Below are 21,083 nucleotides of genomic sequence, written 5' to 3'. Positions count from 1 at the left end.
ACTCTGTGCCCTCTTCATCCACACTCTGTGCCCTCTTCATCCACACTCTGTGCTCTCTTCATCCACACTCTGTGCCCTCTTCATCCACACTCTGTGCCCTCCTTATCCACACTCTGTGCCCTCCTTATCCACACTCTGTGCCCTCTTCATCCACACTCTGTGCCCTCTTCATCCACGCTCTGGCCCTCTTCATCCACACTCTGTGCCCTCTTCATCCACACTCTGTGCCCTCTTCATCCACACTCTGTGCCCTCTTCATCCACGCTCTGTGCCCTCTTCATCCACACTCTGGCCCTCTTCATTCACACTCTGGCCCTCTTCATTCATGCTCTGGCCCTCTTCATCCACGCTCTGTGCCCTCTTCATTCACGCTCTGGCCCTCTTCATCCACACTCTGGCCCTCTTCATCCACACTCTGTGCCCTCTTCATCCACACTCTGTGCCCTCTTCATCCACACTCTGTGCCCTCTTCATCCTCACTCTGCAGCCTCCTCCATTCTTTTGCCCCTCCATTGCTGTTTCCTATCACCATTTCCCCTCCCATTTCTTTACTTAGCATACTTGACCTTCTTTCTTCTATTTCTGATGATATTTATGATGACATCATGCTCGACATGCAGTGAGAAGCGAGGAGGAAGGAGGATGCTGGGTCCCAGGTGCCGCCGGATTGGTAAGTTATTTTTTTTCTTTTCTACCTGGCCATGTCACCCCTGTGACAGCGCCACGACACCCCTGGGAGCCGCGGCACACACTTTGGGAACCGCTGATTTAAACAGTTTGTTCCAGTGTCTTTGCATTGATTTCACTATTTTATTAGAATGAATAATGCATCCTCTACTGTTCACTTTTGCGTATTTTGTAAGTTACCGTATATGGTTGTAGTACTTGGTAATTGTTTTATATTTTTATAATATACCTTTAATATTTACAACAAATACTATATTAAATCATTGGCTGTTCCTGTATATACCATGATTCATAAACGCTTTACAATTTTCCCAAAATACAATCTTGAGTGTACTTCTATGTCAGAAAGCAATAGGCAACAGTCAGGTATGCAATCAGCACCAACAACATCTTGCATTCTGTACAGTTTAATGCAATCAGTAGAGTATTTGTATTTTAATAATAAGCTATATATGCAGTTGACAAGTTAACAATGGAATGTGTGTTTTTTCAGTAACAATGCCAGATAACTGATAGGTCTTTGCCTGTAGGTAAATGGTGGAATCACAGGGAAAACAAAATTGTTTTTGACAATAAAACCTTTGTGGTGTCCAAAAGCTGCCCATAGAGGCTACGATTCTGTCTAAGATGACTTACAGATCAGATGTTGATGGGGACTGCAGTTGTACGACGATTGCGACTGCGGTTGCATATCACACCAATCTAACAATGCGTGTGGTCATTTACCAACCATATCAATTGGTCTCCAAAAGATCCATGTGTGTGGCAAAATTGGAGATAGATATAAACACTGAATGCTTAACTGGAACTGCTTGTTTCCAAGTTGACATAAAGGATCTCATTTAGAGTCGGATGCAAAGTCTGTTTAAGAAGTGTAGGAGTGGGAGTGTGCCGCAGCTTGGTAGGGTATTACGAGTGGCAAGCAACCCCAGTTGCATCCCACTCTTAATATCCTATCGAGCTGCGAGCAGTTCCTGCAGCTAGCTAACCGCTTGCGCCCCCTAATACCTGCCGCACAGCTTTAGCCCTGTTTTGATGTGTGTTGTGTCTGCACCTCACTGCGACTAGGATATATTTACATGGTCACACCTTCACAATTCCGCATTCCGCCCATTCTCTCATAGTGAGTCGCAAGCTGTCGCAGGTGGATTTGGTGCTTTCTGCACATGCGTGGTAGTGTTTTTTTGTTGGATGTCCCTAAAACGGACTTTGCGTCCGACTCTAAATGAAGTCCAAAATGTTCGTACAATGACACCTTAAGCAATGAATAAGAAGAGTGAGAGCACAAAAGAACTCTTGATGTTGTCATAAAAAGAAATGGGATAAAAAAATCTGCAATAGTTGGAATTTATTATGATTATTATGTAAAATATTTTTTAAACAAATAAGTTGTTGTGCGTGGCTGACTTTTGCTGTCAAATGCCGAAATTTGTCCATTAATGGGTTTCTGTGTTGTAGGATTTTCTGTGTATTATATATAATTCAGGCAAGTTAATAACCATTGATGAAGAGTTACTTCAAGAACACATTTCTGGAACACCAACCATAACATGATATTCCACAGTGCCATCAATCCTAAACAGGGTTGAATTTACGAGCAATTCTTACCTATTACACCCAGATCCTGTAACATTGTTAGCTAAATGAAAATGGAAATTGTTCTAGTCTAGCAATCCATCTAATAGGCTAGAACCTGTTCTCTGAAATCGACATTAACATACCTTACATGTTAATTGTTTTTCGTTTTTTAACCTGCATGTATATTTCCTCTTTGCTTGGTAAGAGAAAGTTAATTCACCCGTAATAAAAATTGGAAACAGCTGGGCGTTAATCACAGCCATATTTTATCTCCGAGATTTTCCTGTGTTTTGAAAAGCAATTGAATTTGTCAGACTTGCTCTGAGTAATCACCTCTGTCTGTGCATTTTAGAAGTGTGGATTACATTGATACCTGGAGGCTGTTCTATGCAAATAAAACATTCCATTCTTCAGCCTGGAGGCTGTTATTTTTTTAATTTTTATATATTCATGGCAAATAACATGTTGAATACTGTGTGTGTGTATATATATATATATATATATATATATATATATATATATATATATATATATATATATATATATATATATATATATATATATTTCTATATGAGGCTGGGTACACACTGCAGGGTTTTCACCTGATTATCCCCTTAGATTGTACGCTCCCTCGAGCAGGGCCATCTCTCCTCCTGTTTCCTGCACCTTTTACTCTGCTCTCCAGCTACCTTTCCCCCCACCCCTCTGGGGGTCTCGCCGTCATCCGCGCCCTTCCTCTTGGGCTCCGGCGCCTGCCGGTCTTCCCTCCCCCCTCTCTCTAGCTGTGCTCTGAGCTTACTGAGTTACTGTGCTTATTGTTTACTGTATTTTGCCGTCCCACCTTGTACTGTACTTGTTTGTCCCTGTACGGCGCTACGGACACTGAGTGGCGCCTTATAAATAAAAATTAATAATAATAATAATTATCGGGCCAATTAACATGGTAAACGACCGTTCGGCCTGACTTTACATTAGTGTGTACGTGTATCGTTCCAAAGCTCATAGTATTATTTGATTTGATTTTTAAACTGGACTAAAAATCGAATTCAACGATGGGACAATATCGGTATATCGTTCATCCTGCAGTGTGTATGCACTCACGGCTGGTAGTGTCCATAGATGTCTATGGAGCGTGCAGAGTCACCATCTTTTCAGCCGATGGTTATGACAGATGAAGACTTTTGTTTTCTTTTCAAGTCATTGTTAAAATCGTTAAGGATATCGCATTGGGAGAAATTTTGTATAGTGTGTACCCAACCTAAGTAAAATACAACTAAGTAACATTTCAAGAGTACATAAATATACTTTGTTTTTCCATCTATGGCAAATTTCCCAAGCATGGTACAGGAATGCTGCAGCCACTAGGGCTAGAGGCATGGGCATGGTATTTTTCAACACAGTTCCTTTCACCTTAAAGCAAATGTTCATGAGGAGGTCCGGACCACCTGTGGCTCTCCAGGTGTTGTAAAACTACAAGCCCCAACATGCTTTGCCAGCCGATAGCTGGCAGGGCGTGCTGTGACCTGCAGTTTCACAAGACCTGGAGAGCCACAGGTTGTCCAGGCCTGTCCATGAGGAAGAGGTTAGATATTTGACTTAGAAAGATATAATACACCGTTCCCAGGAGGCATTAGAGAAAATACTCAATTGTCTCAATGGCCTCAGGTTATAAGCCGTGGAAGGTCCCCAATGCCGTATTTTCATAAGTGGAGACTGATGCCAATTGAGTTTACATTCATTTAGCATGAGGAGTGTCCTCAGTTATTTTGTCCTCCACATCATGGTCACATCACTGCGTAGCCTCAAAACTACAGGTATGATTTTCCCCACCCCCTCCTGCTCCATGCTAAGCCTGCAAACATACCACATATTTTATTTTATTTTTGCCTTAGGCCTCATATTTTGTCCACATTTCCCTACTTTTCATTTTCCATCCAACCACCCGAAAACAATAATGTATAGTGGATGCAGATAAGCACCAAAAACATGTCTTAAGCAATCAAAGCAATGTTACTTATGTTCTATAATACATTAGTCATTAGATAAAAAGGGAAAAGAACTGGTAAAGGTCTATTTTCGCCTTTGTGCTGTAAATATATATGTATAAAATAGACATTAAATATGCTTTCAGTTCTTCCCGCCTATTATAGCCTAAAGATATCAAACTCTTCTGTGATGTATGGCGGAATATATTATTGATCGGAGTAATGTTGAATATTTGAAACACTTGTTCAAAACAATTCAAATGATATTCAGCTCTGAAATGTTTTCTGATGTTAAAAATGAATTGTAACAAGACTTCTTCGTGATCAAAACAGAAAGTGTATGTTGCACTGATTAGAAGTTTTTAGTGAAATTTCATAGAAGTAGTGCAGACTCATTAGTTGTAGGATATTAAATTATATATCATTGATGTAGTGCTTACTCACTGCCTCTAGGGCAGATATAGAATAGATATATGGTGCCTGTAGATGTAGTGCATACTCACTGCCTTTAGGGCAGATATAGTATAGCTGTATTGTGCCTGTAGATGTAGTGAATGCTCATTGCCTGTAGGTTGGAAATAGTATAGCTTTATTGTGCCTGTAGATGTAGTGAATGCTCATTGCCTGTAGGGTGGACATAGTATAGCTGTATGGTGCCTGTAGATGTAGTGCATACTTACTGCCTGAAGGGCAAATATAGTATAGATGTATTGTGCATGTAGACATAGTGCATACTCATTGCTTGTAGGGTGAATATAGTATAGATGCATGGTGCCTGTAGATGTAGGGCATATTCACTGCCTGTAGGGGTGATGTAGTGTAGATGTAGTGCATTGCCTGTAGGTGTAGTGCATACTCATTGCCTGTAAGGGTGATGTAGTATAGTTGTAGTACATTGCCTGTAGGTGTTGTACATATTCACTCTGTAGGGGTGATGTAGACATGTAGTGATGTAGTACAATTCCTGTAGATGTAGTACATATTCATTGGTTGTAGGGGTGATGTAGTGTAGATGTAGTTCATTGCTTGTAGATGTAGTACATATTCACTGCCTGTAGGGTTGATATAGTGTAGATGTAGTACATTGCCTGTAGATGAAGTACATATTAATTGCTTGTAGGGGTGATGTAGTGTGGGTGTAGTACATTTCCTGTAGATGTAGAGTCATGGCCAAAAGTTTTGAGAATGACATAAATATTATTTTTCACAAAGTCTGCTGTCTCAGTTTTTATGATGGCAATTTGCATAAACTCCAGAATGTCATGAAGAGTGACCAGATGAATTGCAATTAATTTCAAAGTCCCTTTTTGCCATGACAATGAATTTTATCCCAAAAACATTTCCACTGCATTTCAGCCCTGCCACAAAAAGACCAGTTAACATCAGGTCAGTGATGCTTTCGTTAACACAGGTGAGAGTGTTGACAAGGACAAGGCTGGAGATCACTCTATCATGCTGATTGAGTTAGAATAACAGACTGGAAGCTTTTAAAGGAGGGTGGTGCTTGAAATCATTGTTCTTTCTCTGTTAGCCATGATTATCTGCAAGGAAACACGTCAAGCGCCAAGACCGTCTCTTATAGTTTATTCATCTGCGGGATCGGAGCACCACCAGTGAAGAGCCTGCTCAGGAATGGCAGCAGGCAGGTGTGAGTGCATCTGCACTCACAGTGATGCGAAGATTTTTGGAGGGTGGCCTGGTGTCAACAAGGCCAGCAAAGAAGCCACCTCTCTCTAGGAAAAACATCAAGGACAGACTGATATGCTGCAAAAGATACAGGGATTGGAGGACTGAGGACTGATGAATCCCCTTGATTGTTTGGGGCATCTGGTAAAATACTTGTCTGGAAAAGGAAAGTTGAGCATTACCATCAGTCCTGTGTCATGCCAACAGTATAGCATCCTGAGACAATTCATGTGTGGGGTTGCTTCTCAGCCAAGGGAGTGGGCGCACTCACAATTTTGCCTAAGAACACAGCCATGAATAAAGAATGGTACCACAACATCCTCCAAGAGCAACTTCTCCCAACCATTCAAGAACAGTTTGATGACTAACAGTGCCTGTTCCAGCATGATGGAGCACCTTGCCATAAGGCAAAAGTGATAACTAAGTGGCTCAGGGATCAAAACATCGACATTTTGGGTCCATGGCCAGGAAACTCCCCAGACCTTAATCCCATTGAGAACTTGTGGTCAATACTCAAGAGGAAGAACAAAAACCCACAAATTCTGACAAATGCCAAGCATTGATTAGGCAAGAATGGGCGGCCATTAGTCAGTATGTGGCCCAGAAGTTGATTGGCAGCATGCCAGGGCGAATTGCAGAGGTCTTCAAAAGAAGGGTCAACACTGCAAATATTGACTCTTTGCATAAACTTAATTGTCAATAAAAGCCTTTGACACTTATGAAAGGTTTGTAAATTTACTTCAGTATACCATAGCATCATCTAACAGAAAGGTCTGAAGCAGCAGACTTTGTGAAAACCAATACTTGTGTCATTCTCAAAACTTTTGGCCATGACTGTAGTACATATTCACTGGCTGTAGGGGTGCTGTAGTGTAGATGTAGTACATTGCCTGTAGATGTAGTAAATATTCACTGCCTGTAGGGGTGTCCCGTCACTGTACCATCTATATCTACATCACCCGTACAGGCAGTGAGTATGCACTACATCTTTAGGCACCCTCTCCACTCCTTTATCTTAATTTAATAATCTTGTTTCACAAAAGGAAATCTTGTTTCTGCACTGCACTATGCAATGTAGATGAAGTGCACATTCCCTGGCTGTAGTGATGATATTGTGCCTGTAGATATAGTACATACTAACTGTAGTGTTGTTTGCTGTCGAAATTCATATAAAGACTTTATACTGAAACTTCTGAATAGACAACCTAAGCATACTCTACAATTCACTACTTGCTTACTTATTGGACCTCCACCCCTTCTCCTGCGGGAGATCCCAGAGGTCCAAGAGGCAAATGTAGGGGGAATGCTGACACAATTCACATAATCACGTCCCCACCCCCCCACCTGCTGCACAATGATGTGGATTGTGTGTGCTGGTCCATGGTGTCTTATGTTGCGTTTTTAGTCCCAGTCATCAAGGCACTTGTGTCGTCAAGGCCCTGCCCCATCAAATTTACAACGAAGAGCAGCGGGATCCGGGAGATTGGGCTACTCTTCCAAGAGTCCTGTAGAACTCTCCAAAATTTGGGAGTCTCTCGGACATCCCAGGAGAGTAGGCAGGTATGTTAACAGGTTAAGAACTAGTTCACACATTTGCACTAGGAAAATGAGTATGAACACTTGAAAACTAACATGCATTTTAGAGACGCATTTTACTGTGTTTTCAATGTGCTAAGACTTTAAGGGGCGTATTCAATTGTCGCCGCTCAGGGGGCTGCGAGCTGAAATTCCGCGAGTAAACTACCGTATTAACGCTTTCCGCGCGCAATATTACCGTATAAACGGTAATATTTTTTGAGCGCTCGTTTTTCAGCGTTAACGCTGACAATTAAATACCCCCCTAAATGTGCTTTAACATTTTAGAATGTAATGGTGGGAACTGCAACATTTACTCTTATTTTTCTACTTTAATGTTCTATTTTTATTGTGGGAAAAACACAAAAATAACGAATAAGTGTCAGCAAGCTCTGAAGATTGAAATAAACTTTTGAGGACCTGTCTCATCTAAGTTAACTTTACTGCATCCATTTACACTTTTAGTTTCTTTAAGGGCTGTTGTTTTTCACCTTAAAATAATACTTTTTGTCAAGCTCTGCCCCCACCCATCTATTTCCGTATGAGCCTTGTTCTGCTTTATAACCAGCCGACATTCTTTTTCAGAGACTGCCTTCTGCCAATGCCAACAGCTCCTCTGTCACTGCAAGCACTCAGATACGGCCTGGATCCAGCCGTTACGATTGTGAATGGCTGTTTTATGTGTTTGCAGCCACAGAAACACTGCCATCATCAGGTAAAAGCAGTCATAACAGAGGAATGCCATGTTAGTATAGACCAGAGACAATGAACATACGGAAATAATGAGTATGGATAGCAGAACTTGACAAAAAGTATTGTGCCTGTAGATGTAGTGAATGCTCATTGCCTGTAGGTTGGAAATAGTATAGCTTTATTGTGCCTGTAGATGTAGTGAATGCTCATTGCCTGTAGGGTGGACATAGTATAGCTGTATGGTGCCTGTAGATGTAGTGCATACTTACTGCCTGAAGGGCAAATATAGTATAGATGTATTGTGCATGTAGACATAGTGCATACTCATTGCTTGTAGGGTGAATATAGTATAGATGCATGGTGCCTGTAGATGTAGGGCATATTCACTGCCTGTAGGGGTGATGTAGTGTAGATGTAGTGCATTGCCTGTAGGTGTAGTGCATACTCATTGCCTGTAAGGGTGATGTAGTATAGTTGTAGTACATTGCCTGTAGGTGTTGTACATATTCACTCTGTAGGGGTGATGTAGACATGTAGTGATGTAGTACAATTCCTGTAGATGTAGTACATATTCATTGGTTGTAGGGGTGATGTAGTGTAGATGTAGTTCATTGCTTGTAGATGTAGTACATATTCACTGCCTGTAGGGTTGATATAGTGTAGATGTAGTACATTGCCTGTAGATGAAGTACATATTAATTGCTTGTAGGGGTGATGTAGTGTGGGTGTAGTACATTTCCTGTAGATGTAGAGTCATGGCCAAAAGTTTTGAGAATGACATAAATATTATTTTTCACAAAGTCTGCTGTCTCAGTTTTTATGATGGCAATTTGCATAAACTCCAGAATGTCATGAAGAGTGACCAGATGAATTGCAATTAATTTCAAAGTCCCTTTTTGCCATGACAATGAATTTTATCCCAAAAACATTTCCACTGCATTTCAGCCCTGCCACAAAAAGACCAGTTAACATCAGGTCAGTGATGCTTTCGTTAACACAGGTGAGAGTGTTGACAAGGACAAGGCTGGAGATCACTCTATCATGCTGATTGAGTTAGAATAACAGACTGGAAGCTTTTAAAGGAGGGTGGTGCTTGAAATCATTGTTCTTTCTCTGTTAGCCATGATTATCTGCAAGGAAACACGTCAAGCGCCAAGACCGTCTCTTATAGTTTATTCATCTGCGGGATCGGAGCACCACCAGTGAAGAGCCTGCTCAGGAATGGCAGCAGGCAGGTGTGAGTGCATCTGCACTCACAGTGATGCGAAGATTTTTGGAGGGTGGCCTGGTGTCAACAAGGCCAGCAAAGAAGCCACCTCTCTCTAGGAAAAACATCAAGGACAGACTGATATGCTGCAAAAGATACAGGGATTGGAGGACTGAGGACTGATGAATCCCCTTGATTGTTTGGGGCATCTGGTAAAATACTTGTCTGGAAAAGGAAAGTTGAGCATTACCATCAGTCCTGTGTCATGCCAACAGTATAGCATCCTGAGACAATTCATGTGTGGGGTTGCTTCTCAGCCAAGGGAGTGGGCGCACTCACAATTTTGCCTAAGAACACAGCCATGAATAAAGAATGGTACCACAACATCCTCCAAGAGCAACTTCTCCCAACCATTCAAGAACAGTTTGATGACTAACAGTGCCTGTTCCAGCATGATGGAGCACCTTGCCATAAGGCAAAAGTGATAACTAAGTGGCTCAGGGATCAAAACATCGACATTTTGGGTCCATGGCCAGGAAACTCCCCAGACCTTAATCCCATTGAGAACTTGTGGTCAATACTCAAGAGGAAGAACAAAAACCCACAAATTCTGACAAATGCCAAGCATTGATTAGGCAAGAATGGGCGGCCATTAGTCAGTATGTGGCCCAGAAGTTGATTGGCAGCATGCCAGGGCGAATTGCAGAGGTCTTCAAAAGAAGGGTCAACACTGCAAATATTGACTCTTTGCATAAACTTAATTGTCAATAAAAGCCTTTGACACTTATGAAAGGTTTGTAAATTTACTTCAGTATACCATAGCATCATCTAACAGAAAGGTCTGAAGCAGCAGACTTTGTGAAAACCAATACTTGTGTCATTCTCAAAACTTTTGGCCATGACTGTAGTACATATTCACTGGCTGTAGGGGTGCTGTAGTGTAGATGTAGTACATTGCCTGTAGATGTAGTAAATATTCACTGCCTGTAGGGGTGTCCCGTCACTGTACCATCTATATCTACATCACCCGTACAGGCAGTGAGTATGCACTACATCTTTAGGCACCCTCTCCACTCCTTTATCTTAATTTAATAATCTTGTTTCACAAAAGGAAATCTTGTTTCTGCACTGCACTATGCAATGTAGATGAAGTGCACATTCCCTGGCTGTAGTGATGATATTGTGCCTGTAGATATAGTACATACTAACTGTAGTGTTGTTTGCTGTCGAAATTCATATAAAGACTTTATACTGAAACTTCTGAATAGACAACCTAAGCATACTCTACAATTCACTACTTGCTTACTTATTGGACCTCCACCCCTTCTCCTGCGGGAGATCCCAGAGGTCCAAGAGGCAAATGTAGGGGGAATGCTGACACAATTCACATAATCACGTCCCCACCCCCCCACCTGCTGCACAATGATGTGGATTGTGTGTGCTGGTCCATGGTGTCTTATGTTGCGTTTTTAGTCCCAGTCATCAAGGCACTTGTGTCGTCAAGGCCCTGCCCCATCCAATTTACAACGAAGAGCAGCGGGATCCGGGAGATTGGGCTACTCTTCCAAGAGTCCTGTAGAACTCTCCAAAATTTGGGAGTCTCTCGGACATCCCAGGAGAGTAGGCAGGTATGTTAACAGGTTAAGAACTAGTTCACACATTTGCACTAGGAAAATGAGTATGAACACTTGAAAACTAACATGCATTTTAGAGACGCATTTTACTGTGTTTTCAATGTGCTAAGACTTTAAGGGGCGTATTCAATTGTCGACGCTCAGGGGGCTGCGAGCTGAAATTCCGCGAGTAAACTACCGTATTAACGCTTTCCGCGCGCAATATTACCGTATAAACGGTAATATTTTTTGAGCGCTCGTTTTTCAGCGTTAACGCTGACAATTGAATACCCCCCTAAATGTGCTTTAACATTTTAGAATGTAATGGTGGGAACTGCAACATTTACTCTTATTTTTCTACTTTAATGTTCTATTTTTATTGTGGGAAAAACACAAAAATAATGAATAAGTGTCAGCAAGCTCTGAAGATTGAAATAAACTTTTGAGGACCTGTCTCATCTAAGTTAACTTTACTGCATCCATTTACACTTTTAGTTTCTTTAAGGTCTGTTGTTTTTCACCTTAAAATAATACTTTTTGTCAAGCTCTGCCCCCACCCATCTATTTCCGTATGAGCCTTGTTCTGCTTTATAACCAGCCGACATTCTTTTTCAGAGACTGCCTTCTGCCAATGCCAACAGCTCCTCTGTCACTGCAAACACTCAGATACGGCCTGGATCCAGCCGTTACGATTGTGTATGGCTGTTTTATGTGTTTGCAGCCACAGAAACACTGCCATCATCAGGTAAAAGCAGTCATAACAGAGGAATGCCATGTTAGTATAGACCAGAGACAATGAACATACGGAAATAATGAGTATGGATAGCAGAACTTGACAAAAAGTATTTTAACACCAAAGAAACAGCTTTTTAAAAGTGCTCTATGTAACACACGCAGAGCCCAGTGCAGCGTCATATGTTATGTTACATAGAATGCAGCTCTGCTGAAAAGAGGCATTTGGGGCACAGAGGAATAGAGAGTGGCGCACACACTGTGAGCCCGAGTCATTAAGGAGAGCAGAGCAAAAGAAGGTTTTCTTCTGGACAAAACCATGTTGCAATGCAAGTGTGCATATTAGTGTATTATTTTGCACATAAGGAAAATATTGACTGCTTCTTCATGTAGCAAACAAATACTTGATAGCTTTACACTGAAATTTACAATTGATCTAGGACATGCCCTACCCCAATTATTAATCTGTCCCCACATTTTAAATTTACCTCCCCCTCCAATGCAACATGGTTTTGCCAAGGTGCAAATTTACTCCTTATTTTGCTTTGCTCTCATTAATGACTCAGACCCTGCATGTTTAGAATTAAGCTCATTACTATGCATGTAAATATTTGCATTGTACTTGATCCTCCTCTGGATCATACCCCAGAGGATAGCCACACTATATTTCTCTTTGTACATAGACCCAATAAAGCTGTTAAATGTATGGAATTGTAAGACACAATTGTGCTATTTTGTTAACCTAGACATACCAGATCCTGTTAAACAACTTTCAAATTAGTACACACAGGGTTTGTTTTTTTTTCCACATCTGAGATGCAGTTCATACATAATGATGTTAACATTGCGCAATCAAATCTAAACCGGGGCACATTGAGTCCATACTGAATAGATAAAGGGGCTGTTTACTAACATGCAGTTTTGCAGTAACCCACAGTGACCATTATCAGACATTTGCCAGAATTTGTTAAAATGTTGACAGCAAAACTAGTGTGGCAGAGTTACAGTTAATTGACCAGAATCATTGCATTTGTGTACATACCTCCCTACAGACAGTATTGGGGAACTGGGGAAATGGAAGCGCCCCTCTGGAAAAGGGGTAAGGTCATACCACAGTATGGGCATGTCACATGCTCCGGGGCATGCCTTGAATTTCTGAAGCACTAGGCCAAACCCATCTCTCGTCTCCTAAATACATACCTTCATTGGCAAACACATCTGTGCCAGTGCTCCTCACAGTGATTAAATAAAAAAATCCTTGATGAGCATACCTATGTGTATGACTAAAAAGTCCTATTAACCGACGCATAACATAACTGGGAAAATCTTTCTGGAAACGAAGGACTGATAAACTTCTGGACATGAGAGACTAATATACATGTGGATTCCTTTTTCAGTGACTATGTAGTCCATCTTGGAAAAATGTCTATCCTTAGGGTCACACCTATTAAATTTTATTTTGCGCTTTTCCTGCGTTAATAATGGTGCTGTTCACACCATTGCTTTATAAAATTTTAACACTGTGTTTAAAATTTTACTACTATTTCCCATGTGTTAATGCGCGCCCCCAGTGCAATGAACTTCTTTAAACAAAGCATTCAAATATGACTAAACCGCCAAAGTGCACATTACTTTTTATTTACCGTATGTGTGAATGACCCCTAAATTTGATGCACATTTGCAGATAAACTTAAGGTGGGCAGATTGTTTGTGATTTTACTGGCGGATTTGTACTTTTACAGTTTGAAAACACAGTCGACATCAACAATTTCGCAAAAGGTTATCCATGTCAGCAGAGGCTTGTTTACAAGGTTAATGCACTTAGCTAATGTCATATTCCATTTGACATTATGCTTTATAACAGTGTTTGAATGTTTGTGTTGTCTGCTTTTTTATAAACAGTCTAGTCACCATGCAAAGAAAATGCCTTCACAAATTCTCATATTCAATGCAGTCAGGTACAAAATCCAGATGTATTAATTCTGCAACGTATTTGTGAAATGATTGATTGAATGGTGACATAGAATTGCAGCGTTCTGTGTAGCAGCCAATTGTACAAGTACTAGTATTGTATATAAATAGCTTTGTAATTCACAGTATTAAAATTCTATTTCCTCACACTTTTGTCAGATGGTCCTGTAGAAATGTTTCCTAGATGTTGGATCCTGGACCAAAGGTGATGTTTAATGTCATTATTGAAGCAAAAAAAATGGGAAATAAAATATTGAAGGAGAAGAAAGGGATAAAAATAATTAAAACATACAGTGAAAGGTGCAAGAAAAGTGGTGGTCTGTCCAGCATAGTGTGTTAAAGTTTACCTGTCATATACACTTATTGGAAACAGTCATTTTGCTTAGTGAATCAATATTTTTGGAAATACAGGATCAGGTCATAAAAAAATGAGAGACTACTGAGGCACTTAGATGATCAATATTCACAAGGTAGGAGTTCCTAGTAAATTGGTAGGTTATTGATTGATAGATTATATTCTCATGAAATGCTTACACCTGACAGTGTTACTGATGGTATATGGTTGGTACACACATATATTGGAAGTCCAAGACCATGATTCCACTTGACATACTTGCTAATTATACTCCTCTACCCTCTAGGAGATCCTGGAGTGGAAGTCAAGTGACAAGTGAAAGGGGGTCTGGTGCCACATAATTTTGGCCCTGCCCCCGCGGTGCAATGCCGCAGTTGTATTATGGAGGCCCCCTTTCTGTTCACTTCATTAGGACCAAGACAAGGGGATGGCCTGCTCTCCCGGGAGTCTGGGAAAACTACCCGAAATTCAGGAGTCTCCCAAACGTTCCAGGAGAACAGACAAATTATGCCTTAGGATCACCCCCTTTATTAATTTACACATTTAAATCCTAAAATACTGCTCAGTTTAGCTTCATTTATGTAATCAGTTATTCAAAAATGTAAGAGTTCATTGGGACTAGTTTTATTGCTTGTGTCCTTCTGGGTATTTTTTATGCATTTTGCTACATCGTTTAAAGTAGACCAGTGCAGCAGAAAAGTGCAAAATATGTCCCACTATATGATTAAGGTGAGGCCGTGTTTATACTACCTTTCAGCATTCACTAAATCAGGGGGTAAATGTATGAATCTCCGGTGTGTTCAGCCTCTTCAGCGCTTAAATTTAAAGCGGCGCTGCTTTGTAAAGGGAAACTTCCCTTTACAAGGCAGCGCCGCTTTAAATTTAAGCGCTGAAGAGGCTGAACACACCGGAGATGAAGAATCCAGAGATTCATACATTTACCCCCAGGTCTTTTTTGAGGGGAGAGAAATGCTGTTTTCCACTTGTAAAACTATGAACACCTCCCCAAATGCTCCTTCTACAACTCATTTCAATAATTCTGTCCCACTTAACCATGTCTAATATTTCCTTCCCAGTGAAAAAGTAGATGCACTTGTACACCCAGTTCTGCCCAACTCATTAACTGGATAGTGCCTATTTTTAGCCCAGGATTTTGACCCACAGATACATGAAGAGTTCCGTTGAATTGGGCCTACTTATCCATAAGTTGCTGCGTGACTTATCAAAATGATTTTTACAGCAGATTTGCACTTTTTACATGGTTGTAAATTAATCTTATTGTGAACATATTTGTTTACATATTTGCTATTTATTTTTTATCTATTGTCATTCTTTTTTCCTGTGGAGCAAGAATGGTAAGAACTAGCACCCAAGTTTGGATGGTGTCACATGGCCATAGTAGAACACATTTGCTAGCAGCGAATGGAATCTTTAGAGCAACATCTTAGCAGCTGAAGCGCTTCTTTGCGAATGTGAACCCGCTTTACCCACTTACTACTCTGTTTCACTCCTCCATTCCAGTACTCCTCTGGAAAACCAGTCTTACTTACCTTTATCAACACTTTGTTAGATGGACACATGGCTTATACATTTAAATATTGGTATATTTGTCCTGGGCTTTAATCAAAATAATAGTAAAAGCAATGTATGTATATCATATTGACACATTTTACATTAGTCTTCTCATCGAGTAGTTATGGTTATAAGAAGTTGAATATAGCTAAAGTGTTTTTTTCAGCCAGAAATATTTATTTCTTTTTAGCTGCACAGACATTTTGCTTTCTCCCTCAGCCCATTCATTCTAATCATGCCAGCAGTTACATATTATCCATCGAAAATGCTATTAGAGTGTATTCAGTGATCTCCATTGAATCACAATATTGTGCGATCACAAGATGTGGATTTTATGCCTGTAGTTCCTGAAGATAGCCGGATTTAAATATAAAGATCAGGAAAATTAACTTGTGCTGCTGTTCTACTCTCAAAACGCTTTTCCAAATGTAGATGTTACGTGCGGAATGATTGCAGCTAATGACCGCGGCTCGCACCGTTTCTCACCTCCTGATCACTGGAATATTATTATAAATGAGGTTGATTTTCCTTTTGACTACCTCATTTTTTCTGAACATGGTCCTATTACTTTCCTATCACATTCCTGACCCTTAGATATAAATGCTCCAGTGGAGACATAATAAATATATATTAACTGTTCTGTGCCTGCTCCGACGTAACTTCAGGAGGAAAAAAGAACTTGACACTCAGGTCTTACTGCTGACGATCATTGGAAAGAACTGCAATAAATATATTCCGAAGGAACTAGTTCATGTCTGTAGAATGACAATGACTCCTCGTACCCTGGAACTTGTTCGGTGTAATGGGATTTCTATTGCCACAGACTAGATACAATATTGTTTATTTTTTATTACAGAGAGGAGAAAAGCATATTCCTGCAGACATCCTGTAACCTTAATTTCTGATGTTTCGTCACATTCGCATAAGAAGCCGGGAACTTCTGCTGTTCATGCAAATAGCCCATCTTGATGCTGCTTGGTGAATTAGACTCGTCTCAAGCATTTCCTGTGGTTGACGGATCTACCTATGGAAATGAAAACATGAGAATAAGTCTGAATATAAAAAGAGAATTGAATCCACAACTTAACGGGCAGTATCATAGATACTGTACTCTGGGGTACATTTGTGAAAACCGGGGCACAGTTAACTGCAAATAGGTGCTGTGAGCTGCAACCGATCAGGTTATAAGTGTACTGTTTTATAGTACAGTTTAGACAATAAAAATCAAGCATCCGTTTCATTGCTGTGAATTACAGCACCTTTTTTGCTCAGTTACCAGTGCACCAGTTTTTATAACTGTCCCCCACTGTTGTCTGAGGTCTTTCTCATATTTAATTTAAACGTGACAGAAATTGTTCCATCATAGAACAATTTCAACATGAATAACGTGATACAAGTAGACAGTGGGCCTATTTTTGAGCACATATAAATGATAGGCATGATGAACACAAATGGTGTTTATTGCCTTTGGTAAGTCACATATAAAACTAATCATATTATTTTTCTTTTTTTTTAGTAGTTGTTGGTTAAAAGAGAATTAGGCAGAATTCTAATTCTCTGACCCCTCTTTTTCCGGTGGTGGGGGACGCCCTATTATTCACATGGCACAAGCCACACGCTCTCCAACAATCAGCTTCTCGAAACATCCTGTCTGCAGACCTGTTTGGAGTAAAAATATTCCAGACACTGCAGCCTGGAAAATAATACAAGCGGAGAAACAAGCAGGAAGTGGTTAGTGAGACCCATGTGGTTTTACTAACTGGGGGTTGAAATTAAAAAAAAAATTGTATATGCTCCTGTGTAGACCTATGGGATCTGGCACTTAAAAGTCTGTTAGGAGGCATATCTTTTGCACCTGTTATAGGGAAGGCGCAAATACTGATGATGATGACTTATCGCAACCCAGGAGCATATGCTGCTGATGTAGAGGCGGACGCAATTAGTCTGTATTTTTCCCATATATGTCAATGGCCCATTCATGCCAATGGCCAAGTCATTTCAGTGGGGTTGTGTGTTACAAGTAGATACCACATTGAAATAAATAGGCCAATTAAAAGAATTAGTTATTGATATGAATGGAGTTACATTGCATTGTTAATTGTTCCCCCTCCTCCCACGTAAGTAGAAACTTAATGGTGGAAATTCAATTGTGCATGAAGACCCGTTGGAGCCTTACATGATGGAGGTTGCATTACTAAAATATGGATGATGTTTGCATGTACCTCACAATAGCCTGAAGAGCGCACAGGGGCACATCACACTAGTCTGCAAAACAACATTGCGCATAGTTGAATCCCCTCCCAATTAACCTTCATTGATGTGCGCCCAAAACAGGGAGCCCCTGGGACCCTGCACACTGCTAGCCAATCATATATTAGTGTGCATTAGAAACAGGTTGTGCTTGGGTGTGCCTCTGACACAGTTAATGAAAGGTCAATTCATTTTATGTCATTCTGTGACAACTAGTTCACGTCTTCTGCTATGTTTTTTTGTGTGTGTTTTCACACATGGTTTGCACTATTGACACAACACCTGCAGTAAGTGCCCTTTCTGTGAGAGGAAAAATGTTTTGCTTATTGTTAAATATTTAATATTACTTTAGTTCTGGTATGCTCCTAAAACTTTCGCATATATTTTTGCAAATTATATTGGCAACAGTGTTAGACAAGTCACTTGCATTTACGGTTCAGAGGTCATTTAAGCTTCCTCAGGAAAACTCCCTTCAAATACCTTACAATTATTCCTGAAGGCAAGGCACAGTCAATGGTGAGGTTGTGCTTAGCTCCTCTGAAGCGATAGGCAGCCCTTAACCCTCTCTCCCAAAAAGGCCCCTCTATTTTCACACACCAGTGCCCTGACAGTTGGGACAAAAGTCCTGACTGGCAAGATGGCAGGACAGTCCTCTCTCTGGGACTGTCCGACCTAAGCCAGGACTATTTAATAATATGATTATTATTATTATTATTATTATTAATCTTTATTTATAGAGCATCACATGAGGTCCTTAGCGCCATACAGAAAATGTGCTTTTATTATGAATTTCATGACTCTTGCATAAAAGAAATTAAGCTAGCAATGTTCCTGGAGTATATGTTAAATACAAGAGTATTAAACCCTTTAAATTTAGACAACTTGAAAACTTATTTAATAACCTGGTACAAATAGCACATACACATGTGCTGGAACCCATAGCAACCAATCAGATATTAAATACAAGAGTATTAAACCTTTAAACTTTATAGAACTTGAAGACTTATTTAATAACATGGGATAAATAGCACACACATGCTATAACCCATAACCAATCAGGTATTACATTGATCAGGCTATTAAAGTAAGGACCGCCAATGTAGGGTTGCTTTATGTTTAGACTTTTTTTTATTAAAAATCAGGTTTCCTGGAGTAACAGAAAGTAAAGCCCGAGGACATGTTAGAGTACAGAAAGACTGGACTTTTTATGGTATTTAATAGTTTGCAATAGCTCCCATGACAATATGAGATGAAGGCCTTGCACATTCATGATTATTAAAACTTGGTGCTTTTTCACTTCACACAAATTGAATTCTTTCACAGACTGAAGGGCTTTTAAACTACAGTACAAAGTGCAGAAATAAATTAGCATGCAAAGTGATCTGTGATATCGGGCTTTGTTTCACCTTGTTTGAATTTAAGAGAGAAAAAAAATTCTCATTACTTATCTTATAAAATGTCATTTTTAAAATGCCCCGCTCTTCCACCTGACACTGCATTTTATATGAAATGCACACTTTTTACATGATGTTATCGAAATGCAATTTATTATGTCTGCTGTAATCTGCGTAATATTTTTTTCCTTCCAGAATAACCGATTTGGCAAATATTAAAAGAAGATTATATTTATCAACTGTCCACAAGGAATTGTCTGCAACTCCCTTACATGCTAAAATCCCGCTCTCCATCATAAGACGTAAAGTGGTAAGTTTTTTGTTTTTCTATGCAACAATTTTATATAACATAGAAAATTCACATATTAAAGGAAAACTTTTAGAAATATACGTTTCAAAAGTATGTATATTGTGTAAATAAATTGAAACACACTTAGGGGCCTATTTACATGTGACCGCATTTTTGACCCGTTAATTAGCATCCCTTGTCGGCGGTTTTTGATGAACTCTCAGACCTGTTTACTATGAAAGTTATGCTGTGACGTCGCATCCGATAAGAGGCTGTCCTGGCGTTGACTGTATACTTATTTTGAGTTCTTTCGCCACTTGCTGATCAAAGCAGCGAAAGAATGAGCTCCAGTTTCCATATAACTCTCCGGCAGAGCTTTAGCTGTAGGTTAGACTGGCTAGCATCATCTTCAATCGTAGACAAACTCCAAAAAGTCTTTCTTAGCTTGTTAAATAGCTGCATTTCACCGCTGGTAATCGTTTTCCCGATAATCACAATTCCGACACTGAAGTAGACCTACAACTAAAATCCGAATTTATGAAAAAACTATTTCAATATAAACAGACTTACCTTAAAAGCGACGCTGCAGATCTCTGATCGCACCAGCATGCTGACCGCAACTTATTCTGAATGGGCAGCTCTCCGGCACTACACTTTCACGTCATTGCGACCTCTGTGAATGTTAATTTAAAGTGGGAATGTCAGGTTAAGTGTTTAAACACTTAACCTGCGGGCTCTCGACAGAAAGTGAATATGCGCAACTGTTTAGACCTGAAACTTTGGAACTTAAGACTCCTGGGGGTAACTGTATCAAGCTGCGAGTTATTGGCAGGTTTGAAAAGTGGAGATGTTGCCTATAGCAACCAATCAGATTCTAAGGCCTGATTCATTAAGGATCTTAACTTGAGAAACTTCTTATTTCAGTCTCCTGGACAAAACCATGTTACAATACAAGGGGTGCAAACTAGTTTTCTGTTTTGCACATAAGTTAAATACTGACTGTTTTTTCATGTAGCGCACAAATACTTGATAGCTTATTTGTACACTGACATTTAAAGTTGATATTTGTGTGCTACATGAAAAAACTATGTACAAAACAGAATACTAATTTGCACCCCTTGCATTGTAACATGGTTTTGTCCAGGAGACTGAAATAAGAAGTTTCTCAAGTTAAGATCCTTAATGAATCAGGCCCCTAGTTATCATTTATTTAGTATATTCTACAAAATGACAGCTATAATCTGATTGATTGCTATAGGCAACAGTCCACTTTTCAAACTCGCTGAAAACCCTCAGCTTAAAACATTTAGCCCCTGGAGAGGCATGATAAGGAGGTGAGGGGTGGTCTAACGGAGGCAATGTATAGTAAGGGCGTGTTCAAACAATTGCATATGGATTCATATCGGGATGTAATCACAGAGATGTTTTATTACATACTTGATTTCTACCTCTAACAATCCATCACAGCAGATCTGAGCCAACCCTGCAAATGGCTT

General features: G+C 40.0%; 1 protein-coding gene across 1 annotated transcript in view; it reads left to right on the top strand.

The window, feature by feature from the left end:
- The window catches only part of CFAP20DC (CFAP20 domain containing), a 264,360-nt gene that overhangs the window by 63,056 nt on the left and 180,221 nt on the right, over positions 1-21,083 (top strand). Inside the window, exon 6 of the mRNA XM_075183330.1 lies at positions 19,494-19,608. Coding sequence (XP_075039431.1) covers positions 19,494-19,608 — 115 coding nt within the window. The remainder of the gene's footprint in view (positions 1-19,493; positions 19,609-21,083) is intronic.

Source organism: Mixophyes fleayi, chromosome 8 (assembly GCF_038048845.1).
Source record: "Mixophyes fleayi isolate aMixFle1 chromosome 8, aMixFle1.hap1, whole genome shotgun sequence".
Taxonomy (NCBI): domain Eukaryota; kingdom Metazoa; phylum Chordata; class Amphibia; order Anura; family Limnodynastidae; genus Mixophyes; species Mixophyes fleayi.
The sequence above is the reverse complement of the archived record's forward strand: the minus strand, read 5'-3'. Positions and strand labels throughout refer to the sequence as shown.